The 27,980-nt window shown below is 55.3% G+C and overlaps 2 protein-coding genes across 6 annotated transcripts in view; one reads left to right on the plus strand and one right to left on the minus strand.

Moving 5' to 3' along the window:
- Positions 1-1,218: 1,218 nt before the first annotated feature.
- Positions 1,219-6,734, minus strand: CISH (cytokine inducible SH2 containing protein). Of its 2 annotated transcripts, none has more exons than XM_058559533.1 (3): positions 6,394-6,734; positions 3,017-3,237; positions 1,219-2,795 (listed from the first exon to the last, which is right to left on the minus strand). In XM_058559533.1, the coding sequence occupies exons 1-3, from the start codon at positions 6,411-6,413 to the stop codon at positions 2,263-2,265; spliced, it is 774 nt and encodes a 257-aa protein (XP_058415516.1). In that variant the 5' UTR covers positions 6,414-6,734; the 3' UTR covers positions 1,219-2,262. The 2 variants fall into 2 exon arrangements, with proteins under 2 accessions (XP_058415516.1, XP_058415503.1); XM_058559520.1 differs by lacking the exon at positions 6,394-6,734 and adding an exon at positions 6,168-6,387.
- A 1,846-nt stretch (positions 6,735-8,580) lies between these two features.
- MAPKAPK3 (MAPK activated protein kinase 3) overlaps positions 8,581-27,980 on the plus strand; it is a 31,757-nt gene continuing 12,357 nt past the window's right edge. Inside the window, exons 1-2 of one of the 4 annotated variants that reach the window (XM_058559403.1) lie at positions 8,581-8,632; positions 12,550-12,826. In XM_058559403.1, the coding sequence (XP_058415386.1) occupies positions 12,602-12,826 (225 nt within the window). In that variant the 5' untranslated portion in view covers positions 8,581-8,632; positions 12,550-12,601. Of the gene's footprint in view, positions 8,633-12,198; positions 12,278-12,371; positions 12,827-27,980 lie in introns of those variants that run through there. The other 3 variants (XM_058559386.1, XM_058559394.1, XM_058559413.1) reach the window with 3 other exon arrangements.

Below are 27,980 nucleotides of genomic sequence, written 5' to 3' on the forward strand. Positions count from 1 at the left end.
TGACCTGGAGGAAGTGTGCCATCAGGCCCTGCAGCCAGCAACAAAGAAAGTGCCAGGCTGGACATTTGGGCCTGGGCACCTCTCCCAGTAAAAACAGCCCTCACTCACCTTTTGTTCACTCTCATCCACCTCTTGGTCACTCTCACGCAATGTTAACTCCATTCTTTGCCACAACTATCTCCATGCCTCCAGGGTCCTGTGCCTCTCTAGTTCTTGCTTTGTATCCTTTCCTGCCTCCTCCTCATCATCAACATGTCACTCCTCACATGTTCCTGCTCTCAATCTGCCAGCGTTTGCCTCTTCTAATCTGCAACTTCTAATTGTCTAAGGGCTAAGAAAACAGGAAGGTTAGAACTATTTCCAAAATAAGGGTTAGAAGGCTATGAATGAGATTCAGAGGAGCTTTCCTGTGAGGTATTTAAGTAAAGGTGCAGAAAATTTCAAGTGGGATTCAAGGCTGAGGTCTTTCAGAATCAGACCATCAGATAATGGAGAGTGTTTTCATTTTAATTGCTCTTCCACCCACTTCTCGTGTGCAGGACCCTGAATGAGAGGAGAGGGTCCCCCATCTCCAACCAGCCTGGGCCAGAACACTACCAGCCCCCACCTAGGGCCAGACTCTGCAGGCTTACTGGCCACTATCCCCAACTCAACTGTTGTGCCCCACTGCACAGAATGACCCCTCCCCAGGCCTCTCTGCGGTCAGGAATATGAGCTTTCCAGTCACGCCCTGGTGCCTTGCACACCCTGTACCTTCTCCCTGGCATGACTGGCCCTGACTCCTCTGACTGTTGGCCTCATCTAAAAAGACGCTGCCCCCAGGAGTGGTCCACATCACTCATCCCCCTAGAATTCTCTACTTTCAATCCTTAATTGGCATCTCCTGTTTACACATCTTTCAGGTCAGGTGCTCCTCTGTCTGCCCCGCCCCACCCACCCACCCCCGCCCCGCCACCCGGCAGTGGCCTGGGCAGTGACTCTGCAGGAAATCCAACTGGCCTTCACCTCCTGCCTCCTATCCTCCAAACGGAACAAGGGGGAATGAGAGAAAGGCTGCTCCCTGCCCCCTCCACTCTTCAATGAGTCCCCTAGTAGGGCCTAGTCAGCCACATAAGGTCTCTGGGCCTTGGCTCACCCAAATGTAAAGTGGGGGATAATGATAATAAGATTAAAGGGGACAAATTGTGTACAGAACTCAAAATAGGCCCCACTGAGGGCTCCTTAAATGAAAAGTACAGTTTTATTTTCATTACAGAAAAATCAGTGCAAGAAAAGACTACCAAACTATTTTTTGTTGTAATAATTACTTTATAAAGTCATATCAGGTATGTATTTCGTTCCCTTTCTCATGTGCAGGCGCCTTCCTGGGTAGGAAGCAGCCCCAGCAGAGCTGGAGCGGCAGCCCTTGAACTAGCACCCCCTTTCCTGACACAGCACATGCGCTCACGTGGGGTCTGTGCCCCCGCAAGACCAGCTCTGTGCAGATGGAGCTCTGCCCTGCAAGGGGGTGGAAGGCAGGCTCTGCTGGGAACTGACGCTATGGCTCCAATTTCTTGTCCAATCACTCACCCTCCCAAAACAGGGCTGCAGGCAGAAGAAGGAGGACACATTTACAGGTGGGTGGGTCAGCGCCAGGACTTCCAGGACTGCCTTGGGTCCAGCAACACGTCTCAGGATGGGGCTTTCCGCAGGGAGGAACCAGAGAAGAAGGCAGAGCTGGGGTCTCCGGAGCACTCAGGGCTCGGGGCAGAGAAGTGGGGTTGGCTCACCCCAAGACCAACACAAGAATAAATAAATAAATACTGTATAACTGTGCAGTCCCCAGCCTGGCCTACTCCCCTGCTCCAGGGGACTGTCACTGTCAACCTCAGTTCCTCTGGCTGCCAACCTCCCTGAGACGGGCTGGTTGGAAGGAGGGAGCCCGCCCTGCCCCATGGACTAAGAAACCAGGGCCGGGAAAGTCTACACAGTTCAGGAGGCCACGGCAAGCCTGTGCCCAGCCCACAGGGTAAGACGAGGTCCTGCCTGTCTCCCTCTCTTCTGACACATGGCTCACCACAATGGAGCCACATGGGAGCTGGGGGCGCAACCTCCAAGTCATGTGACACTTCCCCTTACCCCCTGCCTCCTGCTGGCTCTTCCTGCCAGATGCATGCAGGCACCAGGATGACTGGAGGAGGGACAGTGGGAGCCCAAGTCCAGCTGGGGCCAGTGTCCTCTCCTGGGGATGGCTGGGTAAGGCTAGGTGGATGCTCGGCCGAGTCAGAGCTGAAAAGGGTACTGTCGGAGGTAGTCGGCCATGCGCCGGGGCAGTGGCAGGCAGTCCACGTCAGCCACCAGACGGTTGATGACAAGGCGGCACAGGTGCTGCAGGCTGCGGGCGCTGCTTCTGCGCACAAAAGGCTGCACCAGTTTTAGGTGCACAGCAGTGGCTGCAGGGGCAGGCAGCGCTGGGTCACCAGGTGCATCTTCCTTAGGGGTAGGCAAGGCTGGGGTGGGTGCAGGGTCAGGGCTGTCACTTCGGGTGTCAGCAGCACAGGAGGCCACATAGTGCTGTACAAGGCTGACCACATCTGGGAAGGCCAGGATACGTGGCCTGGACAGGCAGTTGGAGTCCAGGCGGAAGCTGGAGTCGGCGTACTCAATGCGCACGTTGGTGGGGCCGCGGGTGGTTTTGACTGACAGTGTGAACAGGTAGCTGGGGTGGGTGCTGTCCCGTACTAGGAATGTGCCCTCTGGCATCTTCTGCAGGTGTTGCCGGGCCTCGCTGGCAGTAATAGAACCCCAATACCAGCCTAGGCAAGTGGAGAGGGGTGTGAGAGACTAATCATAGTGGAAATTAGCTGGGGGCACCAAACCAGGGCAGGGCAGGGCTCTGTCTCCCCCTTCCCACTGTACCTCCCGCAGCAGACTCTCCTGCGCAGGGCCATGCCTCTCAAATCGGATTCAATAGGCAGAGCTAAGCTTCCCCCATCAGACTTCCCAGGGCAACGCCTGCCTCCCTCCTCAGACTCACCAGATTCCCGAAGGTAGGAGAAGGTCTTGGCTATGCACAGCAGATCTTCCTCAGGGTCCAGCACCTTGGGCTCACTCTCTGGCTGGGCCGGGGTGTCCTCTGCTACTTCCTCCAAAAAGGCCCCAGCAGGCAAAGGCTGCATAGCTGGCTCAGGCAGCTCCAGGGACTGGGCCCACAGGGGCCGCTGCCCAATCTGCTCCACAGCCAGCAAAGGACAAGGTCTAGAAGGGGGTGGATGGGCAGTGAGTGCAGGCCCTGTGCTGTCCCCATTTGCAGAGATCCCCTACATCCCAGACTGGCTACATGACCTCTGGCCAGTCCATCTTACTATGAGCCTCAGTTTCCCCTCTGCCCACCCATGGGCTCAATAAGACCAGTACCCCACCTCCCACTTGTCATCACGAAAGGCTCCTTGATTTCTTCCCACACATGTGGGCCCTCTTTTGAAAGAGACTTCTCCACCCTCCTGCACTAATTAAACAGTAATCTCTCTTTCTCTATTTTGCACCAACCAAAAACACAGATCCTTAACTATAGGCGTTTTTAGCTCACAGTGGCCAGTTAGTCTCCCTACCACACTGATAGGATCCAGTGCAAAGAAGCCTCACATTGGCTGAAGTGGGCTGACTACATGGTACTGGTTCTGGTTGGGCCATGGGAGGGGCTGCGTGGGATCCTCCAGAGAGGCCCCAAGATTATGGTAGGAGGCCTGAGGTTACATGCTACCTCCTCACAGACAGGAGTATCTGTCAGAGGGACCTGGGTCCACACTGGCCAGGGCTTAGAGGCTGGAACAATCTCCCCAAACAGGTCAGACTCCTGTTCTCTGCTCCTCCCAGAAAGGGAGGACTTCCAGGGTCTGGGGTAGACAGTGGCCTCTAAAGGCCCTGGCAAGTCTCACCTCCCATAAACATGAGCTCCCACCAAAGGGCAGCGTACTCATCCCACATTCCAGATCCCACCCTGGCAAGCCAGCCCTACTCAGCTCTATCATCTTATGCAAACTTTGCTCTTCACTAGGCCCCAAATTCCACCCCCAATGAGGAGTCCTACCAGCCCAGATACTGAGGGGTTCAGCCACACAGTAGTCTCAGATGGCTAGAGTTGGGTTGCTGAGTTGGCCTCAATCGGAGCAGTAGCTTCCCTCTAGGGGAAGCTCACCCAGCATGGTGGCCTGGGTTTTCCTGGGAGTGAGAGGCAGGGCATGGACCCGGTTCCCAAGGAAGAGACTGCTCACTCCTCACAAAATACATCCTCAGGCCTCAGTTCCAGGGCTGGTCCCCTGCTGGGCCTCAGAAAACCAAGATAATGAAACCATGGGCCTTGCCCTCCAGGAGAACTTATAACCCAAAGTCATAAAAGCATAAGTGTCATGGGGGAGTCAGGGTCTGTCTGCTCCTGAGCTGAGTCTGCCAGGCCAAAGGAAAGAGGGGGAGGCACTCTGGGCGAGATGACAAGATCAGTAAACAGTGCCAGGTATTGCTTACGAGGCAATAAGGTAGGCAAGAGCTGGTGGCAGGAGCCAGATAGAGGAGCCAGATCTGACAGTGTAGGTTGTAGGTGAGCTCTAGAAGATTTTAACAAGTCAGGGCCCCATGACCACTCATGACGAGAAGGGGCCACAAGACCCTGGCATACCACAGCCTGCCTAATACTTTTCCACACCCACCCTGGCTACACTATGGGGGCTCTGGAATCCCACTTGGGGAGCCAGAGGCCGAGTTCCAGGGAACTGGCAGGTGGCCTGCCTGCTGGGGCCCAGAGCTCAGCTCAGACCCAGGAGCCTTCCAGAAGCACGGTAGGCCGCTAGGTGGTCAGGCCAGAGCCTCTGTGGGTGGCCGTGTCCAGACAGTTTAGCAGGACACATGTGAGCGTGGGCACCTCTGGGGCCAATATGGTGTCTAGGTGTGTGAATGGCTGTATTGGTCCCCACAAGCTCCTGGTGAGTGACTGTGTATCTGGGGAGAGGTGTGTCCATGGCTGTGTCATCGTCATGGCAGGGGTGGTGTCTGGTGTGTTCCAGGTGTGGGTGGCTTGTACGTGTGTATGCCTGCTGTGGAGCCCAGCCGGTGAGTCCTGCCTGGGGACACATGCCAGTGGGGCACACTCAGCCCTGAGGGGGGACCCCTCAGCAAAGCTGGAAGCCCAAACCTACAGTTGGGAATCCCTGCCCCCTACCCCAGGAGGGCACCAGCTGGTCTGTGGCTGTGCGTTTGGTCTTAAAAATCTTACTCCCTAACACCCAACACTGGCCCTGAGGCTCCAAGGGGAATTTCAGCTAGAGCAAAGTGAAAGAGAGTGTGGGACCCAGAAATTGGGAGGGTCCTGAGGAGGAAGCCAGAGGTGGGGGAGGTGTTCAGGAGTCCCAAAATCCAGATGCTGGAGACAATCATGGAGAAGTATAGAAGGACAGTCTTCCTAGCATCTCCAGGTCTCCTCCCTGGGAACAGGACTGCTCAGAGCAAGGGGCTCTTCAGCCTTGCCCCACCCTTCCTCACTTGGTACCATGCCAGTTCTGATAACAGCAGCCACTGGGCCACCCAGCTCTCCCTGGGTGTGGAGCACCCACGCACATCTCTCTTCTCTCTCCCTGGAGTTTTCTGAACTCCTGTCAGATCAGTCTGGAGAGCATCAGACCCCTCTGATGAAGGAGACGCTGAGGCTCTGGGCGGAAGGAATGTGCCAAGAACGCTCAGCTGAGGCCAAGACTCTGTCTTATCAGCCCTGACCCTACCTCAAAAGTCTTTGGGAAACTTGGAGAAGGGAGGCAGGAGCCAAGGTCTTTCTCACACTGGGATCCCAGGCTGGGCTGAGAGGAGGGGTGAGGTGATTGTAGGGGTGCCCCAGGCGGGACCAGGCCAAACCCAGGCTCTCCTAAGAACTGCTGGTCAGTAGGTGTCAGCCTGGGGAGAAGCAAAGATCTCAGGCTGGCTTCCCAAGAAGAGCCTAATTGCTAGCCCACGGCAGGATAGTGGATGTCAGGACAGAGAGGGGCAGAGGCTGGCCCAAGATCACCAGTAGACCGTGTGGCTGGCAGGCTAGGGTACAGCGTTCCGAGCCCAGAAGGGGGTCTGGGCAGGTGAGCAACGTCTTGGAGGACGCGCTGCCGTTGGCGTCCACCTGCTCCAGCCAGAACCCAGGCTTAGCTCACCCTGTGTTCCTCCCGTCGCCAGCCGACCCCACAGCTGCCCTATCCACAGTGCGAGTAGAGGTGGTGACGGTGTTGTCACCATTCCCTGTTGTCACTCCCGAGGTCCTTCCGCACTCGGTCATCTCCGAGCCGTCAAATCCTCTCAATACCCGGCAGCTGGCACGAGGCCGCTACTCTCCCGTCTGCCGGGCGCGGAGGCTGGGCGGGGGCGGAGAGCCGCGCTTACCCCTGAACGCAGAGGACCATGTCCCGGCAACGACAGCAGCAGCTCCGGAGCTGGGGCTCGGCCAGACGGCGACGGCTGGAGGGAGCCAGTGGGCGCGGATCGCGCTCGTAGGGCAGGCTCCCAGGGCGCACAGGAGACCGGCAGGGACTGAGAGGCGGCAGGGCGGGCGAGCCAGGAGGGCGCGGGGGGCGGGCCAGGAGGGCGGGGCGGGCCACCTAATCTTTTGTCCTCTGTGTCCCAGCCCTTCCCGGAAGCGACGTCTTCCTAGAACCGCCGGCTGTGCAGCTCGGCCAGGGAGGGGCGCGGGCGGAGGCGTCGGCTCCGGTGTCTGGGGCGGATGGCGGCTAAAGGAAACACCTTTGACAGATTTCCAAGAACTTTCCAGGAAAATGGGGCGGGGTCCCCCGCGCCGACCAATCGCAGCGCAGGAGGCGGAGCCGAGTGGCCTGGGCGGGCCAATTGCAGCGCATGGATCCGAGACTGACGTGACCTAGCGGCGTTGAGCGTGACCTAGAGACCAGTAGGAAAAGATCCGGTTGGAGAAGACTAGGGACGCGACCGGGCTCTACGCGCCTGAGTCCAGACTTCCTTTGGGCCCTCCGCTTCGTCGAGGACAGGCCCCCTTATCTCTCTGTAGAACCGGTGGCAGCGCGAGGAGTGTCTTGGGCCTGTCCTCCCAGCTAGCGGCTCCTCCAAGGCGGTCTGTCTGGTGTGCAAGCGTCCCCTGTGGGCTGCATTTGGACAGCCGGATTCTGTGTGTGGGATGGTGGGAAAGTGGGTGTCATGGGGTGGGGTTTGGAGAGGGACACGGCGGGGGGCGGGGGGAAGGGTGCAGAGGGAGGCCTCAGATCAATGATGACCCTGAGCAGATTCACGGGGGTCAAGCCTGCGGCCACCACAGCCAAAAGGATCCAGGCGAGAACGATTTCTCTGAAAGAGATGAGGGTGAAGGCACATCCTAACCTTGTGCACCAGGCAGGGCCATCCAGTCTGGGCCCCAGGCTGGGCCGCCAATCAGGGAAGAAGTGACTACCGGCTTTGGGAGGCAGGCAGTTATGGTCAGCCCCTAGCTGACCACAAAGGACAGTCCACATGTATCTCTGGGTTGGTAGGCCCCCCCCAAAATGTGGGAGAGAGACCTGGAGCTCCAAACACACAGAGATAAACTGAAGTTAGGGGGATAAAGACAGAAGGATGGAGCAGTGACATCCATCCCCATCTACATGGAGCACTTGCTGCATTTGATCCTCAACAGCTGGTATTTCCCCCATTATGCAGATAGGAAGACTGAGCCCCAAGGAACAAAATGCCTTGCTAGGAAATAACAGGGCCAAAGTTTGATCCCAACTCTAAGTCAGAATCCCATGCTCCTATCCCCCACCCTCTCCACCTTTTCCCAGTTCACTGGATTCACCAGGGAGCATCTTGAAAGACCATAGGGGCTGTGGACACCTCCTCCAAGTCCTTAGGCCAGAAGGAGGGGGAGAAAATTAGAGAGGGGCAGGGTCCACTTCCCTCCACTGCCCAGTGTGTACTCCCAGGTTCCCCCCAAAAAAGTAAGCTTCGGGTCCCCTGGCAAGGATGACAGACTCCTGGCAGTGTTCAGAGCCCTGAATGATAGTATCTAGGCTTTTCCCAGGGCAGATAGGACTGAGCTTGCCCTGCCTGGGAGGGGGCGGAAGACAGAGGAGATCCAGCAGCAAAACCCTGTGAAACAGGAAAAAATAATTGGTTAAGATGAGAAATGACTTCAGCGGACCCACTTCTCGGTAAATTTCCAGAAGGGAAGTCCAGCTTCACAGTAGCCCTGCCAGCCCCTCCTGAGTAGGCCAGAAGCTGGTTTCTTGGGATGGGGGTGGGTGTGGAGACCTCATTACTCATTTTGATGGCTGGGGCACCTGGAGAGCCCAGCATGGAGCCCCTGTGTAAGGCACTGTCTCCCCAGTAGGAACTGTCTACTGCCCCGTTACTATGAAGACAAAGGGGCTTCACAGCTGCCAAGCAGCAGAGCTAGGATTTGAACCTGGGTCTCTGTGGGGCCAAATCCCAAGCTATCTACCCCAAGACTCTACCCCTTCCCTCTGTGACTGCTTTTCTGAGTGCTTACTATGTGCCAGGCTCTCTCAGCAATTTCCAGCCTCATTTCATTGTCTTACTACATATTTTCCCCTCTTTACAGGTGAGGAAACTGAGGCACAGAGTGGTTACATTGTACCCCAGATCTCACAGCTAGCCAGTGGTGAGTTGGGGCTTGGAGCCCAGGGCCCTACCCCCACCCCCACTTCCTCTTGAGGCACCTGCGACATGCCAACTTTTAGGCATCCTTCAGGATCCAGCTTTAAGTTCCTCAGTGAAGCTTCCCTGCCCCTAACTAAGCCAGTCAATGTCAGAGCACCATGAGTGTCCCCTTGAAAGCGTCCCCTATGGAAGTCAGTGATTGTGCAGTTCTAAATTGTGTGTAAACTAAAGGGCCCCAAGGGTTTTGTCCTCTACCCACCATTTGTGAATTTGACAGTGCTTGTGCACCTCACCTGCATGCTGGGAACAGTGGTGTGCCCCTGTTTTGCCCCAAGTGCCTGCCTGCCCCAGGTGTTGTGAGTCCCTCTGGCCATCTCATTATCACCTCTCCTGCCTGGCTGCTCTGCTGGCACCCCTGCTCTGACTGCTGGGCCCACACTGCCACCCGGTGGCAATTCCTTTTATGGTTTCACTTGCCAAATCTCCATAGATTTTCCCTTCCAGGATAATCCCTCCCCTGTACTCCAGGGATTGGCCTTGCTGCAGGATCTCCCTACCCCTCCCCACCCAGAACAGTCCCAAGATGGGTCGGTCACAAGAATACATAGCAGTGTCTTCCTCCAAGTCTGGCTCATTTGGTTTCTATACTCTCACCATGTGCAGCCTCTCCTCTCCCCAAAGGACAGTCCACAGGTGTATGTGTGTGTGGAGGGGCAGGGGGGTATGTTCAGCCCCTCACCCCTTAGGCACACACTGGACCCCTTCATCTCTGTAAGCTATTCCAAAAGCCTCGGCCCCTGTCCCCTTAGACATACAGCTATCACCGAGGGTTGCGTGGCAGAGTCTGCCACCATGAACCCACCCCTGCCCCAATCCAGCCATCCCGAATACTGAATCCTCCCATCAGTGTGCAGTTGGATGTGGCAGATGGTCGTTGGAACATGAGCAGCAAGGGGAAACCATGCATCCTGACTCTCCTGGGTTAAGTGAGCAGTTGCAAAACATCTATGATGGACCCAAGTGGGGAATGTGTGTGCTTGTGTAAGCATTGACATTGGCTATGGAGACTGCAAGAGGAGAGGCATCACCATTACTTACTTTTTACATTTCTGTATGGTTTGAATTTATTATAACAAGCAAGTTTTACGCAATTAAAAATTTTAATATAAAAAAGAGACCAGTTAAACAATTACTATTACAGGGGCCAGCCCGGTGGTGCAAGTGGTTAAGTGCGCGCGCTCCACTGTGGTAGCCTGGGGTTCGCCGGTTCGGATCCCGGGCGCGCACCGACGCACTGCTTGGCAAGCCATGCTGTGGTGGCGTCCCACATAAAGTGGAGGAAGATGGGCATGGATGTTAGCTCAGGGCCAATCTTCCTCAGCAAAAAAAGAGGAGGATTGGCAGATGTTAGCACAGGGCTGATCTCCTCACACACACAAAAAATTATTACAAAATTTTTAGAACAATTGTAATCTAACTCCACTTTTAGAAAATAAGATATCTCAAAGACCACAGCATACATTGATATGCCCTTGGCTGGGACAAGGAGCCAGCCTCCATCCCCAGCTGCCTAGCACTCTGCTTATGAGTGGGACCCTGATTGTCCAGAATAAGACCTTGCTTAGCTTCAGGTTTGCCTGGCCCAAACCGGTAGCCTCCAGAGGGAGGATTCTTCTCCAGTCTCCGAGCAGAGATGCTTCTGGATCACAGGTCTTCCTCCAAGGCTCTGAGATCTTGGATCAGATTCTCAGGTAGGGCTCAGGGACAGAGGTTCTGGGTCCACCTGGGCATAAATGTGTGTGTGTGCATGCATGTGCATGCCTTTGTGTCTCTGTGTGTGTGCATGCACATGTGTAAACGTGATTGTGCATATATGTGTGTATATGTGAACATGTGTGAGAATATATTTGTACATGTGGATGTGGGAGGGGAGCAAGGAGGCACATGAGAGGAAGGCATAGTTTGAGGGTAAGAGCTGGGCCCTGGAGTTGTTCTCGGGGAGTTGGGATGGGGGCTATGCCATGATAACTAGTGACCTTAGGCAGGGCTTGACCTCTCAGGGCTTGTCTGTCTTGTATGTCTGTCCTGTAGGCCACGTGGGATGGGTACAGCCCTCCCTCCTCCAGTCCCAGTGAAGTCATGGGGTGCCCAGGTAGAGCACCCACCCAGCGTCTGGTCTGAAAGAAGGTTCAGTACCGTCAGTTAAGGCTATCATCAGGGTTTCTGCTTCACTGAACCCTGCTAGCTCGAAGGTCACCTCAAGGAGGCAGGAAAGAACTCCCCACACCCTCATCCAGCTCAATGCCAGCACACAGTGGGTGCCCACTCTCCAGGACCTGCAGCCCAGGCGTCCACGGTGGGTGTGTGTTACGGCATGGGGGCGCCCTCACAGGGCCCCAATCCCGAAGCCAGAAGAATGGCTCAGAGACACCTATGGGTGAATCCGAGGCCGCGGTGCCTGCAGCCCTGCCGGTGGCCTGTAGATGGCAGCAGAGGCACGCGCAGGGATCCTGCCCCAAGTCGCACCTTCCCAGTCCCAAGCGAGCCACCTCAGGTGGCTCAGTTCAGGTCCCTCAGCCTCGGGACTGGAGGGTGGGAGGGATGTGCAGCGGTAGTACAGATTTGCCCAAGGAGACAGCAACAGCCCCTGCGGCTCTAGACAAGTTGTTTCTTCTCCGGGGCCCTCAGTTTCCTCATCTGTGAAATAAGAGTTAACAGCCTGTGATGGGAAAACTGGCTCAAAATATGGTCAAAATATGTAAGGCAGTCTAAGATGGGCTCAGAATAGAGACCTAAAGGTGGAAGGGAAACACATAGCTAATGGAGAATATCTGTCACTGGAGTGGGGGGAGGAGGCTTTTTGAACATGACACCAGAAGCCCAAACCATAAGGTGAAAAAAATGATGGATCTGACCCAATAAGAATTTAGGATTTCTGGTCTAAGGAAGCTGCATCCCAATGGAAAAATTAAGCCACAGATATGAGCAGGAGATGCACAGAAAGGGAGATATGTCAGTGTCCGGGAGACGCCCAGAGCTACCAGGGACGAGAGAGACGCGAATCACAACGAACTACCATTTCACTGGGCATGTCGGCAAAAATTCAGACTTTAGGTAGACTGGCGGTGGGCCACCACTAAAGAAGTCGCAAGCCCCTCAAGCCATATAGAAGGGCCGCCTGGCAGCGTGCAGAGAAAACACCCAACTCAAGTGGCTACCTGAGGTTCCAAGAGAAACACGGCTTCCTGCGCTGTCACTTGCTAGGTCGCTGGTAAAATCCAAGGCTCGCACTGTCCATGGGGGACCCGGCTGCGCACGGCCCCCCCTAGGAGGTTTCCGCCCCCTCGAGAAGCCACGCCTCCTATTTCTGTCTCTCCCCCCCCCCCCACACACCCTCCCTTCTCTGGGGCGGGGCCTCCCAAGGGCTCCGGCCCCGCCCCGTCCTGCCCGAGCTCGCCTGGCCCTTTAAGGCTGACCGAGCCCGGCCCCAAGTTGGGGAAGCGTGGGGGAGGGGGGGCGGTCACGTGGGCCGCCGGCGGCGCGACTCCGCTCAGGGAGCTCGTGGCAGCCGGCTCCCGAGACCGCCGCCCTTGCCCCTCGCCGGCGCCGCAGCCAAGTGCACTGCCGCCAGGTATGCTCTCGGCAGGTACGCCCTCACTGGGCCCCTCCACCTCCCGCTCCCCAGACCTCGCGGCCACTCCGCGCCCAGCCCCTTGCCCTTTTGACAGGTGTCCCGGCCGGACTCGCTTGTGCCCGGCTGCGCCACCACCGCCCCCTGCCGGGCGTCCGTACTCGCAGGCAGTTCGCCCCGCATTCCCGGCCGTGTCCCCGGCCCGTAGCCCAGTCTGGCTCAGGGCCTCCAAGGCTGGGGTGTATTGGAGGAATCTGAGCGGAACTCACTCTTCTCCTCTTCCCCAGGTGGCCCTGGACGCGCCAGGCTGGGGCCGCCTGTGAGCGCCCCGCGGGGGCCATGGATGTCGAGACAGCAGACGAGCAGGGGGGTCCCGCGCCACCGCCAGGTGCACCCTGCAGACTCGGCTCAGCCGGGGCTCCGGCCCTCGGGGGACGGCGGGAGCCCAAGAAGTACGCAGTGACCGATGATTACCAGTTGTCCAAGCAGGTGCTGGGCCTGGGCGTGAATGGCAAGGTGCTTGAGTGCTTCCACCGGCGCACCCGGCAGAAGTGTGCTCTGAAGGTCAGTAACCCCTCACTGCCGTGTGGGTGACGCGGAGGGCCCAACAGCGGAGGCCTGTGGGTGCACGATATGCCCAGGGCCCCTGCTAAGCTTCTTATGCTCACTATCACGTTTCATCCTCATATTCCCCTGCAGGGTCAGCTCCTGGTCCTCCCCGCTTTCCAGATGGGGAAACTGAGGCTTAGCCTAAGCTAAGCTCAGGGTGTCCCTGGGAGCAAGGGGTGGAGTCAGTGTGGGTAGAGCCTGCTGTACCCGGAAGTAGAGAAGGAGTGGCTCCTGACTCATGTTCTGGCTGGGCCTATGTGTTGGGCCCCAAGGGGGGCCCTCACTCAGTTTAGCTGCTCCTTCCATGAAAAGATCTTCTGACTGGAATGAGTTTGAGTTTCCCTCTGCCTGATGCAGAGTCCCCACCAAGGCTTGGGGTAGGACTACTTTCTCCTGTGGCCCCTGCCTGCCTAGGCTGGAGTGGTGGGAGCCTCCCAGGGCTGGCTGGTGGGCAGGGCTTGCGCCCATCTCACCCCTGGGCAGGAGGCTGCTGATAGGCTCCAGCTGAGTCACCGACCCCATGTTGAAAGAGGCAGGCCCTGCTCCAAGCCTGATCCACCCCAGTTCCTGGGCAGAGGGCTGGCCAGCCATCTAGCCATGTCACCCACAGGCTCCCTGGAGGCCTGGCTAAGACCTCACTGATACAGGTGGAATCCCAGGAGTTCTGGTGGTGGCTGATCTAGCCAATGTAGTTCTGGCTTAAGTCACTTAGTTCTGGGCCCAGGACCCTGCCCTATACCCAGAATCCCTTGAATTTGTCATCACTGGGAACTTGACTCAATTGCAGCTTGTGCCAGCAGCCACCTGGATGGGTAGAGCATGGCAAGGAGAGTGTCTCCTGGAGGTTAGAATGCAGCAAAGGATCTTCCCATCTTATAGACGCTGCAATTATGAGCCTGAGCTCAGAGTCCTGTAGATGTGGCTCTGATCTCTGGCCTGCATTTGCCAGCTCCATGACCTTGGACTAGGTCCTGGACTCTTGAAACCAGGTTTCTGCCTCTGTTCAGGGGAAAAGATAAGGGGTTGATGTGAGCTTGGAGTGAGATGATGTGCTTAGGGTGATTGGTACAGGGGCTGGTACAGGCCTAGAGAGGCTACAGGACTTATTTAGGGCACAGGGTCTACAAGTATCTGAGCAGGGACCTGGGCCCAGCTCCCTGTGTCTTTCCCGGAGGTACGAGGGCTGGTAGAGGGGTTGTCTCCCCTGGGTAGTCTTGGAGGGGATCATGAGGATGGGTCCAGAGGAGGCTCAGGGCTGGGCTGGTGACGCCGGGTCCCAGGCACAGCTTCTTCACCTACTAACTCAGCAGTGGAGTGGGGTTGGGGGACCCTTTTGGAGCCCCAGGCAAGGGATTCTCTGAGTCCTTTAGGGAAAAGGTGGCTCTTGTGAGGGGAATAGGGGCTAAGGGGGTGAGAAGTGAGAGTCTCCACCCCCTCCCTCAGCACCATCTCAGCCCTTTCACCTATTCCAGGGTCAGGGGGCAGTTTGGGTGGGCGAGGGGCTGACTGAGAACCTCTTCTTAATACCGAGGCTTTGGCACTGGGAGCCAAGGCTGAGCTCTGCCCAGTCCTTGTGGTGCTCCCGATGCTGCGAGTGAGGCAGGGATGGAGTGGGAGGCCAGAGTTCATGGGCCCAGGCAGCACCAGCTTTAGGTAGGGCTGGGCCTAGGCCCTTCCCCATAGGTGTTATGTCTCACAAGTGACTTGGGGAACTTCCGGAGCACCTCCTCTTGAATCTAGGGCCTCAATGCTTTCTCTGTTCTGGACTGGGAACAGGGGCAGGCCTAGAACAGACCCCTTACTCTACACTTTTAGGTTTTATGGGTGAGCATGGCTAAGATTACTGGCTTGGGACCTTCAGGACCTGGCCCTAAGTTGGCCCTCAAGGGGCACATGGATTAGATGTGACCTCCACCCCAGCACCTTTCTGTTCTTGCTTTTTCCTACTCCCCCTCCAGTGACCAAGCCTGGAAGTCCCTATCCAGCTACACAGGTCCTCACTATCTTCCAAGATGGGACTAGCACAACCTCTGGCACATCATACTTGTACTGTGAGTGGTGACTCTAGCCTTGAGGAGGGAGGTGGCATTTTTCTGCCTATAGCCTTTGCCTATAGGGCCAGGACCTGGAGACCTCAGCACATGGGCAAGCTTGGGGCCAGGGAGCTCAGTCAGTCCATGAATGGGTCTTAACCCTCTCTCTGCCTCTGCCTAGCCTTCTCCCCAGGTGCCTCAGGTCAGCCTAGGTGGAGGCCCTGGGCTCTGTCTTTCTGCCTCCCCAGACCTACATCCCAGGTTCCCGGGCTAGGCTGTCCTCATCTTGTAGCCTGGACTTGTTCAGGCCATCTCTGCCCTTCTTGGTGGTCCAGGTCCAGTGTCCTGGCCTGTTTCCATGCCTGTTTTCTTGGCCCTGTTGCCCAAGATGGCAGATAGTGCTTAACATGAAGGCTGGAACTCAGCAGGCACTCATAAAACAGGAAGAGCTGTGGTCACTGTCCCTGTAGCTGTTGCCATTCTATGGGGGCCCTAGAGGAGCAGGCTCTTCCTTCTCGGGGAGCTGGGCCTCTTCCCCTTTCCCTCAGCTCCTGACCACTGGCTTGGTCCATCTTGGCCTCACTCACACTCAGCAGCTCCCTCCCTTCCGCCTCTAGTGCAGTCATTCACTCTCCATTCCACCCTAAGCACTTGCTGCTGTTCCCTTGGCAGGAACTGGAGGACTGCCTGCCAAGTATGGGGGGCAGGGGACTGCCTCCTACTGACCTTGACTGTGCCCCTTCCCAGGCCTAACTGGTTAATTGGCACCCCTTGGCTTCACTCCTAACTGGGCACAGCCCTGCAGATCTGTCCCCCTTCAGTCACCCCACCACATCTGAGACCCAGCCCCTCCATCCTGATCACATATATGAAAACTGGGACCTGGAGTTAGTGGTCAGAAGTCAGGTGGCTTGATTGGGATGGGGAATTGTAGCAGAGGCCAGAATTGCCTCCCCTGACTTCCTGCCCAGCCCACTTGTCCTCAGCCTCCTGGCAGGCAGAAGTGACCATGGCACTTAGATAAATAAAAGTAATAAAAGGCCTTGAGACAGAGGCGTTCTGCCTGTGGGAGGAGAGGTGGAGTCTTCTTTTCTGCCCCTGCTCTCTGGGCTCTGGGGCTGGGGGCCCTCATCTCTGGCCACTGGAGCATCTTGGAGTCCCCCCAGGGCTCCCAGTGCCCTCTTCTTCCTTTCTTTGTCAAAGAGAGTGGAGTAGTAGGGTGCTGGATCCACATGCCCAGGAGATCCCTGCATTGTTCCACGGATCGGGCTGGCCTGTTCGAGCTGGTGCTGCAGAGCTGGATTTGAGGGTGTGTGGGGCTGCCGGGCAGGTCAGGTACTTTCTCATGTGTCAGCTGCCACCCCCTCACCTACCATCTCCAGACCGGTCAGATCAGCCTCTGCTGGGCCACTTGTTACTGAGTCAACAAATCAGGAAGTGGAGGGGCTGGCGGCCCTGTACAGCGGAGTCCTCAGTAGTGGTTTTCCTGCTCCCGAGCTTCTCCCCAGGCTCCCCATCTCCTGGAAGGAAAGAATCTGGGGAGCTCCTGTGCTACCATGCTGGTGGAGTCTTCTGAACTGCCAGGGGTGGGCAATTTGCTTTTTAAACGAGGATCCTAGGGAGAGCATCAAACTCTAAGAAATGCAAATAGTGGAATTTTTAGCAGAGGTTGATTGTTTTGAGATGCTTCAACCCTGGCCAGCTGGCCTTGCTCACAGCTTTAGAAGCTGCACTCCCAGCTTACTGTCAGAATCTGCTCTGCTGGGACTTCCAGGATCTTTTTCCCATTCCACCCAGGAATTCATGTCACCCCTCCAGGCTTCAGGCCTTGGTGTTGCGCATTCTAATATTCTCATAAATGGCTAATGGTTTTCCAGAGAGTTCTGTCTGGCAGGCCCTGTCCCCAGTGCACAACACATGTTGTCTTACCTAACTCCTGTCATTCCCATTTTATGGATGGAGACACTGATATTCAGAGAGGTGAACGACTTGCACACAGCTGGTGAGTGGCAGGGCTGGAATGTGAGCCTAGGCAGTTTGATGCTAGAGTCTTAGCATCTAAGTCATCCCTTGCCTCATGCAAGTCTATGAGAGGACATGGGAGGGTCTCTGAGACTTGGCCCCTGGAAGGATGCTGGCATCATCCTCCATGGCTCCACTGGGAGCTCTGGCAGCCCCAGCTGGGCGCCAAGTGATGCTGCTGGTGTTTGTCTATATCTGCCCAACTCTCTTCACTGTATGGGACTCTGTGCTTATGAGTGGACAGGTGGTGGTCCCACAAGGCCAGCACACAAGGACCATGATGGCTATGGGGTTGCCTCAGAAAGGTTGTGTGGTTCATCTCAAGCCTTGTGAGTCTTAGACAAGCCCAGCCCAGCAGAATCCAGAGTGCCACAGGCAGGAAGTCGGGTTGGTGAGTGGGCGAAAGGAAACTGTGTCAGGGCTGGGCCAGCCAGGGGAGGCTTCCTAGAAGAGACTGCCAGCTTTCATCCAGGTCTCTGGTCTGAGAAGGATGTGAGTGACAGAGGAGGACACAGGGTGTGTGTGACAACATGCCCTGGTTTGAACAGCTCAGCACCTGCTGTGGAGTACCACATCCCTGCTCACAGTCTTGTGTCTGGCAGGGTGTAGCTGATCTCAGCAGGGCTGATGTCCAGGCCCTGACAAACCCCTGGGGAGCTGTGGAGGGACTAAAGGGCTCTGTGGAAGAAGAGGCATTCTCATAGGGCCTTGAAGGATGAGGAAAAAAGGTTGGCAGGTTGAGGAAAAAGGTTGGCTCCCTCTCCATTTGCCCACAGCTCAGAGTCATACCTCACCCCACGAGAGGCCTCTGTCTGTCTTTGGTGCCCTCCCTCACTAGGTAGGCAAAAATCCTCCCTCCTCCCCCCAGATCTTTCTTTCATAGCATCACCAGGACCCTTGTGGAGGGCTATTGCTGGAGGTGGTGTAGGGGCTTCTGGGTCGCCTGTGCTGTCCTTGTTCAGTTCAAGAAGGGCCTGGTCTCTGTGAAAACAGAGGTCTGTTCTATCTCTGCTGAGGTTTGCACTTGAAGGAGCTGTTTTCCTACTTGAATCCCTCATCTTCCTCTCCTAGGGCCTCCTTGGGACATCACCATGAGAGATCCCTGTGCCGGGGCAGCAAGTAGAGCATCTGGCTCTGCAGCCCCCATCCTCCTTTGGTCTCAGCCTGGTGATTGGCTGCTGTGTATCCAAAGGTGATGGCCACCAGGCAAGAGCTGAGGATGGTGGTCATCCCTAGGTGAGGGGGTGTTCCCAGCACACCTGTACCATAAGAGTATGCACCAAGCCCTTCCTACCTAGGTGGGTCTGCTGCTCTCAGGGTAGTGAGACCACAGCTTCCATGGCCTCCCGTGTTTTCCTGGGAGAACTTTGGTTCTGCTGCCCTCACTCCCATCTGTTTGAGACCTTGTGTGGCCCCACATAAGAGGCTGCCTGAGGTTGAGAGAGGAGCAGGGCTCTGGGCTTGAAATTCTTCCTGCCATTTTCTCCCCGAGTGACCTTGGACAAAAGGCAGTTTCGGAATCTTTTGCAATACCATTGTCTTTGTGGTGCAGCTGAGCCCTGGGTTTGAACATGTGACAGGAAGCAGGATTCAGTCTTGGTGGCCATAACTATCCCCGCATTCCTGCCATGAGGCATCACAGGCCAGCAGACACTCTCAGAGGGCGGAGCTCTCATTTGGGGCCTCCTGGGTGCATTTTCTTTGGTGGCACATTATTGGGCTTTGTGAGAACTCACTTGGGCTCACCCTGCACCTGGGGAAGCCAGCCCCTTGTGGGGTGGGAAAGAATGGTGTGAAAGGAACCCTCTCATCCTTTTGGAACTAAGTGGATTAGTCCCTGTGGAATTGTAACTAGAATCCTGCTGTGTGGGAACCAGGGGGGTTTGCTTAGACCAGGAGTACAAGGCGGCTGTTTGGAGAACAAGCAGCCTCAGGAGGCCTTTTCAGCACTGGACAGGCCAGAGATGCTGAGAATATTGATTTGGGGTTTTTTATGGGTTTGATATTAGGGTTGCCTTTTTCTTTAGACTAGGGCTTTGTCCTTGCTGCTTTCTCTTTTTGGTGCTTTCTGTCTTCTCTGCCTCCTTGTTCCTCTCATTTCTTCTTTCCCACCTCTTTCTCCTGTTGTCACTCAGTCCCTCCCCTCTCGGGCCTTGCCACTTCTGTCTCATAGGTCAGGCTCTGCTGCGCCTCTTCTCTGTAGCCTGCAGGCTGAGGGCAGGTGGAGGACACATGCGGGCTGGTCAGGTGCTGGGGATTCATCCTAGTCACCCTGAAAGTCTCCCCCCTCCCAAGGTAGGGTGGGGGTAGGACAGGAAGAAGGAGCGCCTGGCTGTACCCATGCCACTCACAGTGTCCCCTCATGCTGCGGGCCTTGATCAGGTGCTGGCGGCCTTGGCAGACGGAGCAGTGGAGTCAGGAGTATTTGGGCCAAGCTTGTAACCTGAGGCGTCCCCTGTGGAGTGTGGGAAGTCAGCTTCAGCTGCCGCCTCTGCTCTTGGGTCTCCTTATATGTCTCAGTGGTCTGAGACCATGAGCATTATGACTCCTGAGGAGTCCCTGGCTGAGGTTGGGGAGTCTGGGATCTGACCTGAGCCTGAGCCTCAGAGCCAGCCGGAGGAACCTGTGGAGGGGCTGGGAGGGCTTGAGACATGAGGTGCAACCTACCTCCATTTTAGAGGGCAAAACTGAATGTGCGCTGCCCCCCGTACCAGCTGGGATGAGCACGCCAGAGCAGCTGACTCTCTAGCCTGCACCCTGCACCTGATGCCTCCTCACCTCAGTGAAGCTCAGAGGCTGTTTTCAGGGGTGAAGGGCCAGGGCCTTGACCTGCCACACCCATCACCCCATTCCTAAGGGTTCAGCCTCCACGAGGGACTCACAGCTTCTTCTGTAGATGTTCCCCCAACATAAACAAGCCCCCTTCTCAGGATGTGGCAGAGGGACTGGCAGGTGCTCTCCATGCTCTCTGGCAGGCAGCAGTACATGGGGTGGGGGTTGGGAGTGGGCCATGGGGATAAGAGCACCTAGTTATCCCTTGAGTCCTTCTCACATGCTAAACACAGCAGAATCTAAGAGTGGGTTGTTATTACCCCCATGTCGTGGATGCAGAAACTGAGGTTCAGAAAGGCAAAGTAACTCACTCAGGGTCACAAAGCAGGGACATGTCCAGCCAGGTTGTGGCTCTCAGCCGTCCCTCCCTGTGTGCCAGGCTCAGCTGGGGATCAGAAGCCAGGCCTCTTTCCAAGGCCATAGTCTGCCCATCTGTAAGATGAGGGGCTGGGTGCTCTGCTTGACCAGGGCCCTTCTTCTGGCTGGGAAGACCCTTTTTTGGTGTGCAGTGATCACGGGAAGTGCCAGGGAAGCAGGCAGGTGGTGGGGCCCACCTTGCCCCCTGCTGGGGCTGCTCTGTAGACAGGCAGCATTGAGACTGGCCCCAAGATGCCTCTCCTAAGCCAGTAGCAAATGGTATTGCCAGGGGAACAGTCAGCTGTGGTGACACCACTAGCAGAGTCTGTGTTCTGCTAGGGACAGGGGCTCTGGGGTTATGATCAGGTTTGAAGACCCCTCTCCACTGTACTCCATGGCCCAGTTAGATCTGAATCAGGAAGAGCCTGTACCAGGGTACATCTTTACCCTAGGAAGGCCCAAGAGAGTGGGCATGAGTCACTGCAGCCCATTCCACTGCAGGAATGTCCCTCAGTGCTGCCAGGCCAACACTCTGGTCTCCCAGAGGGCAGGGCCTTCCTTTTTCCCCCGCTTCCCCTTTCTTGTGGCTATGGCTCCATGGCATGATCAGAGACCAGGAAAGTTTCCCAGTAGTTGGCTGGGTGTTGGAGCCCTGGGAGCCCTCTAGCTGAACAGGATCAGGAGAGAGACAGGGGCCAGGAGCCAAGGGCCAAAGGAGGTTGGAAGCCAGTGCCCCTGCTTCCCCTGGGAGGAGCCTGAGTAGGGTGATGGCTGCCTGTGCTCACCCAGACCTGTGTGGGGAGCTACAGGGACGTAGATGAAGCCAAGGGAAGTGGGAGAGATGCCAAGCAGATATGATGTTGGCTTCAAGAAGAGCAGGTCTTGGGGGTGGAGTCAGAAGGTTCCCTAGGCTCTCTGCACCATGCCTCTGGGGTGGTCCAGTATATCCTCCCGACCCCCCACTTCTTATTCCTTTGTTATCTTTGTGACATCTCCAGTGGGAGAGAGACCAGCTGTCATTCTTCTGAGAGCGAGAGGGTGTTGGGTCCCCTTTCTCCTGAGCTGGCCAGAGGCACGGCCTGCTGGGTGCTTCAGCAGGGGTTGCCTGGGCATGACCTCACTGGCCCTGGTCACCCCCTGCTTAGGGAAGGTGCCACTGCCTTCTGTAGCCTGTACCAGCTATGCAGGCATCACGGCAGCACAACTGGCCAGTTGGGGGACAGACTCTGTGGCTGAGGTGGGGTCTCTTCATGAGGAGGGACCATTGAAGGGACATTATTTCTGAGATTAGGATAAGACACTTGTGTTTGCTAAAATTTTCCAGTCTTATGATGAAAACATCCTATTTTTACACTATCAAAGAAGAAATAGAACTAGGGTAATGTTTTACCAATGATGTAGTTGATTTGACAGAAAAGTCCTTTTTTCTTCTAAGAAGTTAAAGGAGGATAATAGAACCTAGACCTCTGAGTGTGCACTTAGGGGGCTAACAAGGCACCTGTGTGGCCTCTCCTCAACCCGCTACGGGAAGGCCGTAGGTGGTATGCTGAGATCTGACACATGCCTGGAGCATGTGTTCTGATCCTGCCACTTAGTGAGTAACCTCCAGGAGAGTGGGGAGGTCAGAGCTCTCTCTGGGCCTCTCCCCCCACTTGTAAAGCAGATGCCAATATTCCCAGACATGCCTGTTCCCCTCCCCCTGTTGCCCTTTGTGAAGAGAGTGCATGCCTATTTCACAGATGGGGAGCTAGGGCTCAGGGGGGTTAAGGGACTGGCCCAAGATCACCACACACTTTGCAGAAGGGCACATTGCTCAAAAGGATGATGGAGGAGTTGAGGGGTTAAAAGTGTCCACCACTTGAGAGAATGGGGATGTGCCCCTCTCCAGTCTGCCAAAGCTGAGAGCTGGGTTAGTTCCCTGGCTTCGGTCCCCAGCTCTCAGCCTTGCTTCCCACCCACCAGGGTCCCTCCCCTGAGATCAGCCATGCTACTCTCTCCCTACCTTGGAGGGACTGCTCCCTCCTCACTGAGCCTTTCACAGCAAAACAAGATCCGTAGACTTTTTATTCTTGGTCCACTTTTGCAAAGCCCAGTCCAATTTTGCAAACCCCTCTCAGGATCTCAGACTATTTCCTGTGAGCTGCTGGATTGGAGGGAGTCTGCCTCCCCTCGGTCCCAAAGGCTGCATCTGGGTTTCTCCAAGTTCTGGAGAACAGGGAAATGAAGAGCATGAGGCCACCTCAGGGCAAGACCCGGGGGAATCTTGAAGCCAAGCAAATCTTGAAGCCCATTTCCACTCTGCATGCACTTGGCACTCTGCTAATCTGAGCTCTCTGTGTGTTCTCATTCCATCCTCATGGCCACCTGGGAGTACTGTCACTGTCTCTGTTTGCCAGATTGGGCCAGTGAGGCTCAGAGAGGTTGAATGGCCTGCCCAAAGGCAAGTGGAGGATGGCCTCTACACCTGGCATCCAGGTCTGACCTAGAGCCCTATGGTCACAGCTGGTCCTTCATAGTGCGTGTTCCCAGCCTGGGGCACTGGGACACCCCAGGCATGCTCCAGCTAGCACTCATGTTCCCACTGTCCTATTCCCTCCCTGCCTGGGAGCCCAGCTCAGCTCCCTCTTTCTGGAAGCATTCTTCCCCTCTCCCACTCCCCTCCACCCCTCCCAGACCTGGTACTTCTGGCTTTGTTTCTAGGTTGTCTATGACTGGTGGGAAACAGATAAACTGAGACCACCAAAATTTAGCAAATTGAAAGAGTCTTGTGTTCCTGAGACTTGACAGTTTCAAAATGTATGTTGGCTTTTCTGTCAGCAGAGCTTCCTGGGAAGGGCAGAGCTTCCTCAGGAGACAGCAGGCTTGGAGCCTCAGCCATTCCCTCCCTTTCTAGGACTCTGGTAGGAGGTAGTCAGAGAGGCTCCCAGCCTGTCAGCTGTCCCCACCCCCACCCCCTACCCCCGGCCATTAGGTCCCCAGGCCTTGGCCTGGAAGGGGAGCAGCTCTTTGGGGGCCCTCCTTGTTCCTGGGTTCCCTCAGGAGGGGTTGACCTTCCCCATCTTGCCTGTTTGGCCAGGTTCTGGCTCTGGAAAGAAAGGAGAATGGAAGAGAAGGAGCCAGGACCAGTTCCCTAGGGCCTACGTTCTCATCAAGCATCCTAATTGGCAGTAATTCATCCATAGACCCCAAAATCCTTGAGGACAGAGTGCCTGTAGCAGCATTCCCAGCCCCTGCTCTGGGCCTGGCTCCCAGGCAGGGCCAATAAATGTTTGCAGGAGTTGGGAAGGGATCTATAAAGTGAGCAGGCCTCCCTGGGCATGAAGGTTGAATCCTGGTTCCCAAAGGACTCCTGGACTTGAAGGTGGCCATGTCTGAACCACGTGACCAGAGAAACCACCAAACCTCCCTGAGCTCAGCCTCCTCAGCTGAAAATGATGATTAATGAGGCAGTTGTTGAAGGGCAAGGGCTAACGGGTGTGACATGCCGGGTACACGTAGGGGCTCCACGAACATCCACCACTGTTGTAATAACCACCAAGTGGCAGAGCCTGGTCTAGGCACAGGGGTGTGCGTCCAAGCTCCACATATAAAAGGAGCAAAGCAGCTGTCTGCATGGTCCCCACTGCCTAGATGCCAACAGGTCTGGGTTCAAGTCTTGACTCTCACTACCCAGCTGTGTGATTTTGGACAAGTCACTTAACCTGTCAGAGTCACAGTTTCCCCATAGGTAAAAGAAGGATGCTGGTTCTTCTCAGGATATGGTGAGCACTCAATGCGGTAGTATCTGTGACCAAGCGCTGTGGCCAACACAGCACTGGCTGAGCACCAGGAGAGACAGTTACGGGCACTAACGCTGGCCGACTCCATCAGTCTGGAGCATCCAGCTGAGGCCAGGGCACTGGGGTCAGTGGTATCATGTGAGCCAACCTCCCTGGAACTTAGCCTCTGAGGAGGAGAGGTAAATGGGCAGGGTGAGGCAGAGGACAGGATACAGTCAGAACTTAATGGAGCGAGGTCTGATCTGGCATGAGGCCAACTAATCCCTCGCTGCAAAATTGGTTCCATTAGCTTCCTTAATGAGTTACAAAAGCTGGGAAAATGAGTGTGTGAGAGAATAATGGCACATGTCTGAGGTTCTAATTTGAAACTGTGGCTAAAAAGTTAGATTTGACACTACCAGCAGCTCTCCAAATAGTACTAGTGCCCTTAGGGGAGGGGGAGGGTAAAGGCAGTGGCGGGGATGACTCTAGCTTTATAAGGAAGATACTGAGGACTTCAAAAGGAAATTTTTGCTTCTGAACCCTGAATTCGAGGTCAGTCTTTACTGTCCCATCCCTGAGGCTATGGCCTCTGCTCTGAGTGGGCAGAGCAGCCATCAAGGGTCACACTGGTGGCCAGGGACCAGGGTGAAGTGTGTTAATAACCCTCACTGGTGCTAACAGCATAGGCAGGGGTGGTCTCAAGAACTGGCTGTAAAATGAATCCTGCTATTGCAGTGGCGTCTCTCATAGAATTAGAGATATGTCTCCATGGGAAAACAATCTCAGATAACCACAAAACTGGGAGCCAGGAGGGACCTTAGATAGGCTGAGTTGAAAACTCTTGTCAAGGAAGGAGTGTGGTAGGTTCAAAGTGCTTTTCTTATCTGTAACCTCCCTGTGTAGAGAATAGGGCTTCCTCGCAATGAAAACAATATGAATGGCAAACCTATATTTTCCTATAACATTCTGTTCGGTTCTGCTGCCCGAGTGTTTGGCGCTGAGCATGTGTGCTGTGGTATGATCAACAGCCCAGAAATACAGCTCTTCAGCATTCCGGCCTGCCCTCGCCTGAGGCTAGGATGAGACCCCCAAGGCGGGGGCACATACCAGCCCTTCTTGCCTCTCTCCTCTCCATACTCTGGCACAGAACAAAGCTTGAATCCCAAGGAAGTAAAGGGCCTGGCGATGTTATCTCAGCCCTCCTGACAGTCGTGCCCAGCTGCAATGCCACGTGCTAGCCTCAGTCTTTATGGGGGAATCTGTATTAGATATGTTCAATTGAAACTTTCTGTATCTTTTGCAAAATTATTATTGAAGGCGTTGCCAGAATCTTATATTTTCTCTCATATAAGGTGTGATGCTAAATCCCTTTTAGAATTTGCTTTTGGAAAAATTTCAATGAATATCTGTGCTTCTCTTCAAGCAGCAGAACCTACCTGGTTTCCTTCTTTGCCAAGGCTCCCAGGAAGCTCAGAATTAACATGTGTGCTCGATTATAGTTATGAACTTACATGGGTTTCTGGTACATTTCATCTTTCTCGTGATTCTAAAGAGAATCTGATGTTTTTTGTTTTATTTGGCTTCAATCATGCTTTAGAATTATAAAATGCCTGAAATTCTGTTGTCAGTGAGCAGGGCATGTGGAAATAATAGGACTTGTAGTGGCCCATGAGGCAGTGAGAGGAACTGGGTTCCCAGCTTCCAGGAGGTTCCCGTTGCTGTAGGGATGATGTCTCTCAGTGGGTTGTCAGGAAAGCCAGAGTTCAAATTTCTTAATTTGCTGCTGATGGGAGAGATTACAAGCCAGCTGTCTTCCCCTGGAAGGAGTGGGTGTTCTGGCAGAGGTCACAGAACAGCTTGGGCTGGGCTGCAGGTTAATTGGCTGGGAGTGTGGAAGTTGGGGTGGGGTGGGGGAGGCTGCCTGTCCAGGCTGGTGGCCTTGGGGCCTTCTGTGTGTGTGAGACAGATGGAGATACTATGAGCACTTTTACTTGAGAAGAGCCCAGCCCTGGGGTGAGCTGGATGTGGACACTGGATATATGGGTGGGCATATGGGCCTGCATAGGTGGCCCTTCCTGGGCTGGGAAGTGGCTGGAGAAGGGTGTTGGAGGCTGGTCCCAAGGCTGTGTCTTTATAGAATTTCTGTAGACATCCCAGCTCTGTTTGATGCTCTAGGAAGGCAGACAGAATGTTTTTACAGCTCTAGGCAATGTGAGGTGATGGGCCCTACAGTGGAGATGGGGCCTCAGTGGGAGAGGAGGTCTGAGCAGAGGGGTCTGGGCTTGGTCACCTGCTTGGGCAAGGCCGTCACAGGTTGAATTGTGGAAGCAAGACCCCCAGCCTTTCTTGGGCACCTCTCTGTGCCCAGTTCTCTGCTAGGCACTTCAGAGAAATAGAAAATATTGGATGAATAAATGGATAGATGAATGGATCCCACTCTCTGGGGGTTCAAAGTTAATATCGAAGAGGCTGGAGATGCATGCCTACCCATGGTCCACACACTCACACACATCCTCCACCCCCATGGTCCCTATACCCATACACACCCTATACATGCATATACCCATGTTCCCATGCACACACTCGCACCCCCCCACCCTGCTCATGCATACACACATGCACCCATTTATTTCAGAACAAGTTTCCCGAGTTTTGCAAGCTATAGTTTTGGCAGTGCCTCTCTGACTTGAGGCCACCCCCTCCTCTAATTTCCCCTCAGGGAGGGGTTGTCTGGATACTCTCTCAAAAGTCCTGTCTCCTCCCTGTTCCAGCCTTGCCTTACTCCAGCCAGGTGGCCCCAGGGCAATGACTTCATCCTCCTGAGCCTCTTTTTCCTCAATCTGTAAATTGGGGCTAATGGTCCCTGCCCTGCTTGCCTCACAGGGTGGCACCAAGCATTTCCATGAGGTAAGAGAAAAGAGTGTTTTGTAAACTGCAAATTGTTTTCCAAACAGTCAGATGCTGCTGTTGTTTTCCCTGCTTCTGAACTTAAGAATTCCTCCATCTACATGTAAACCCTGTCCTTGGATGGGAACGGACACAGCATGGAGGTAGTGAGGAGGCCTGGCCAGTTCTGAGGCTCCTATTCCACCTGGTGATGCTGGAGGGGCACAGGCAGGTGTCTGTGGAGGCATGAACCCCTCTGCCCTCAACCTTTGCTGGAGTCCCCTGTCTGGTGGGGTGGGCAGGGATCTGCCATCTGGCTGTGGGCTCTGGGGGCAGGTAAGAAAATTTGGCAAAGGAGAGTGAGGGGAGATGAGAGAGGTGGAAACCACCTCATCAAAGCCTGAGGATAGAACAATGTCATTTTCAAGGAAATGTCCTCTCAAATTCAAGGCTCATCTAACTTCAGTGGGGCCCACACCTCAAGTACAGCCAGGAGCCCCCTCCCTTAGGAGAAAGCCAGGGTTCTGTCTCACAGGTGGGTGTGGGGGTGCCTGTCGGGCACTGGCTGGAGCCCTGGGGCTACCTAGGAGCCATCACAGACCCTCCAGCTTTGGTGGACTTCTTAGGGGGGAGTCTCAGGGGATGTAGGATGGGAGTGAGGCGAGGGAGGGCGTCTGTTGGGTTGTCAGAAGGCCATCCCATCTTCTTTTCTTACTAGCTGTGACTGGGGACCAAGATACCAGGTGGCCCCCATTGGGTTCAGGCATTTGGATATGGGGTCTATGGAAACCCAGTGTCTGCTCCATGGGGGCAGTGATGTAGGAGTGGGGCTACAGTAAGCACTTTGCAAGGAGCCCCTGACCAGAAGTCCCCCTTCTGGTCCCCCTCCCCTCAATCTAGTCCAAGCCCTGCAGCTTAACACTGGGGAAACAGAAGCCCAGAGAGGCAAAGGACCAGCCCAAGGTCACACTGAGAATAGGAGTAGAACCTGGGCCTCCTGTCTCCTAGCCCTATGCTCATTCCCACGCCTGAGAAGATGGGGCTCTTGCTTGGGGACACCTTTTATGAAGGATAGTGTGGACTCATGTATCTGCATGAATGAAGCCAACTTGTAGCAATGGCCTTGTGGGCTGGAGCAGTCGGGATGGGCTCCTTGGAAGAGGAAGTAAAGTTTGGTTCACCAGAGAGGGTGGGTGAGGTACAGTGGGGAGCAAGTTT

This window comes from Diceros bicornis, chromosome 2 (assembly GCF_020826845.1).
Source record: "Diceros bicornis minor isolate mBicDic1 chromosome 2, mDicBic1.mat.cur, whole genome shotgun sequence".
Taxonomy (NCBI): Eukaryota; Metazoa; Chordata; class Mammalia; order Perissodactyla; family Rhinocerotidae; genus Diceros; species Diceros bicornis.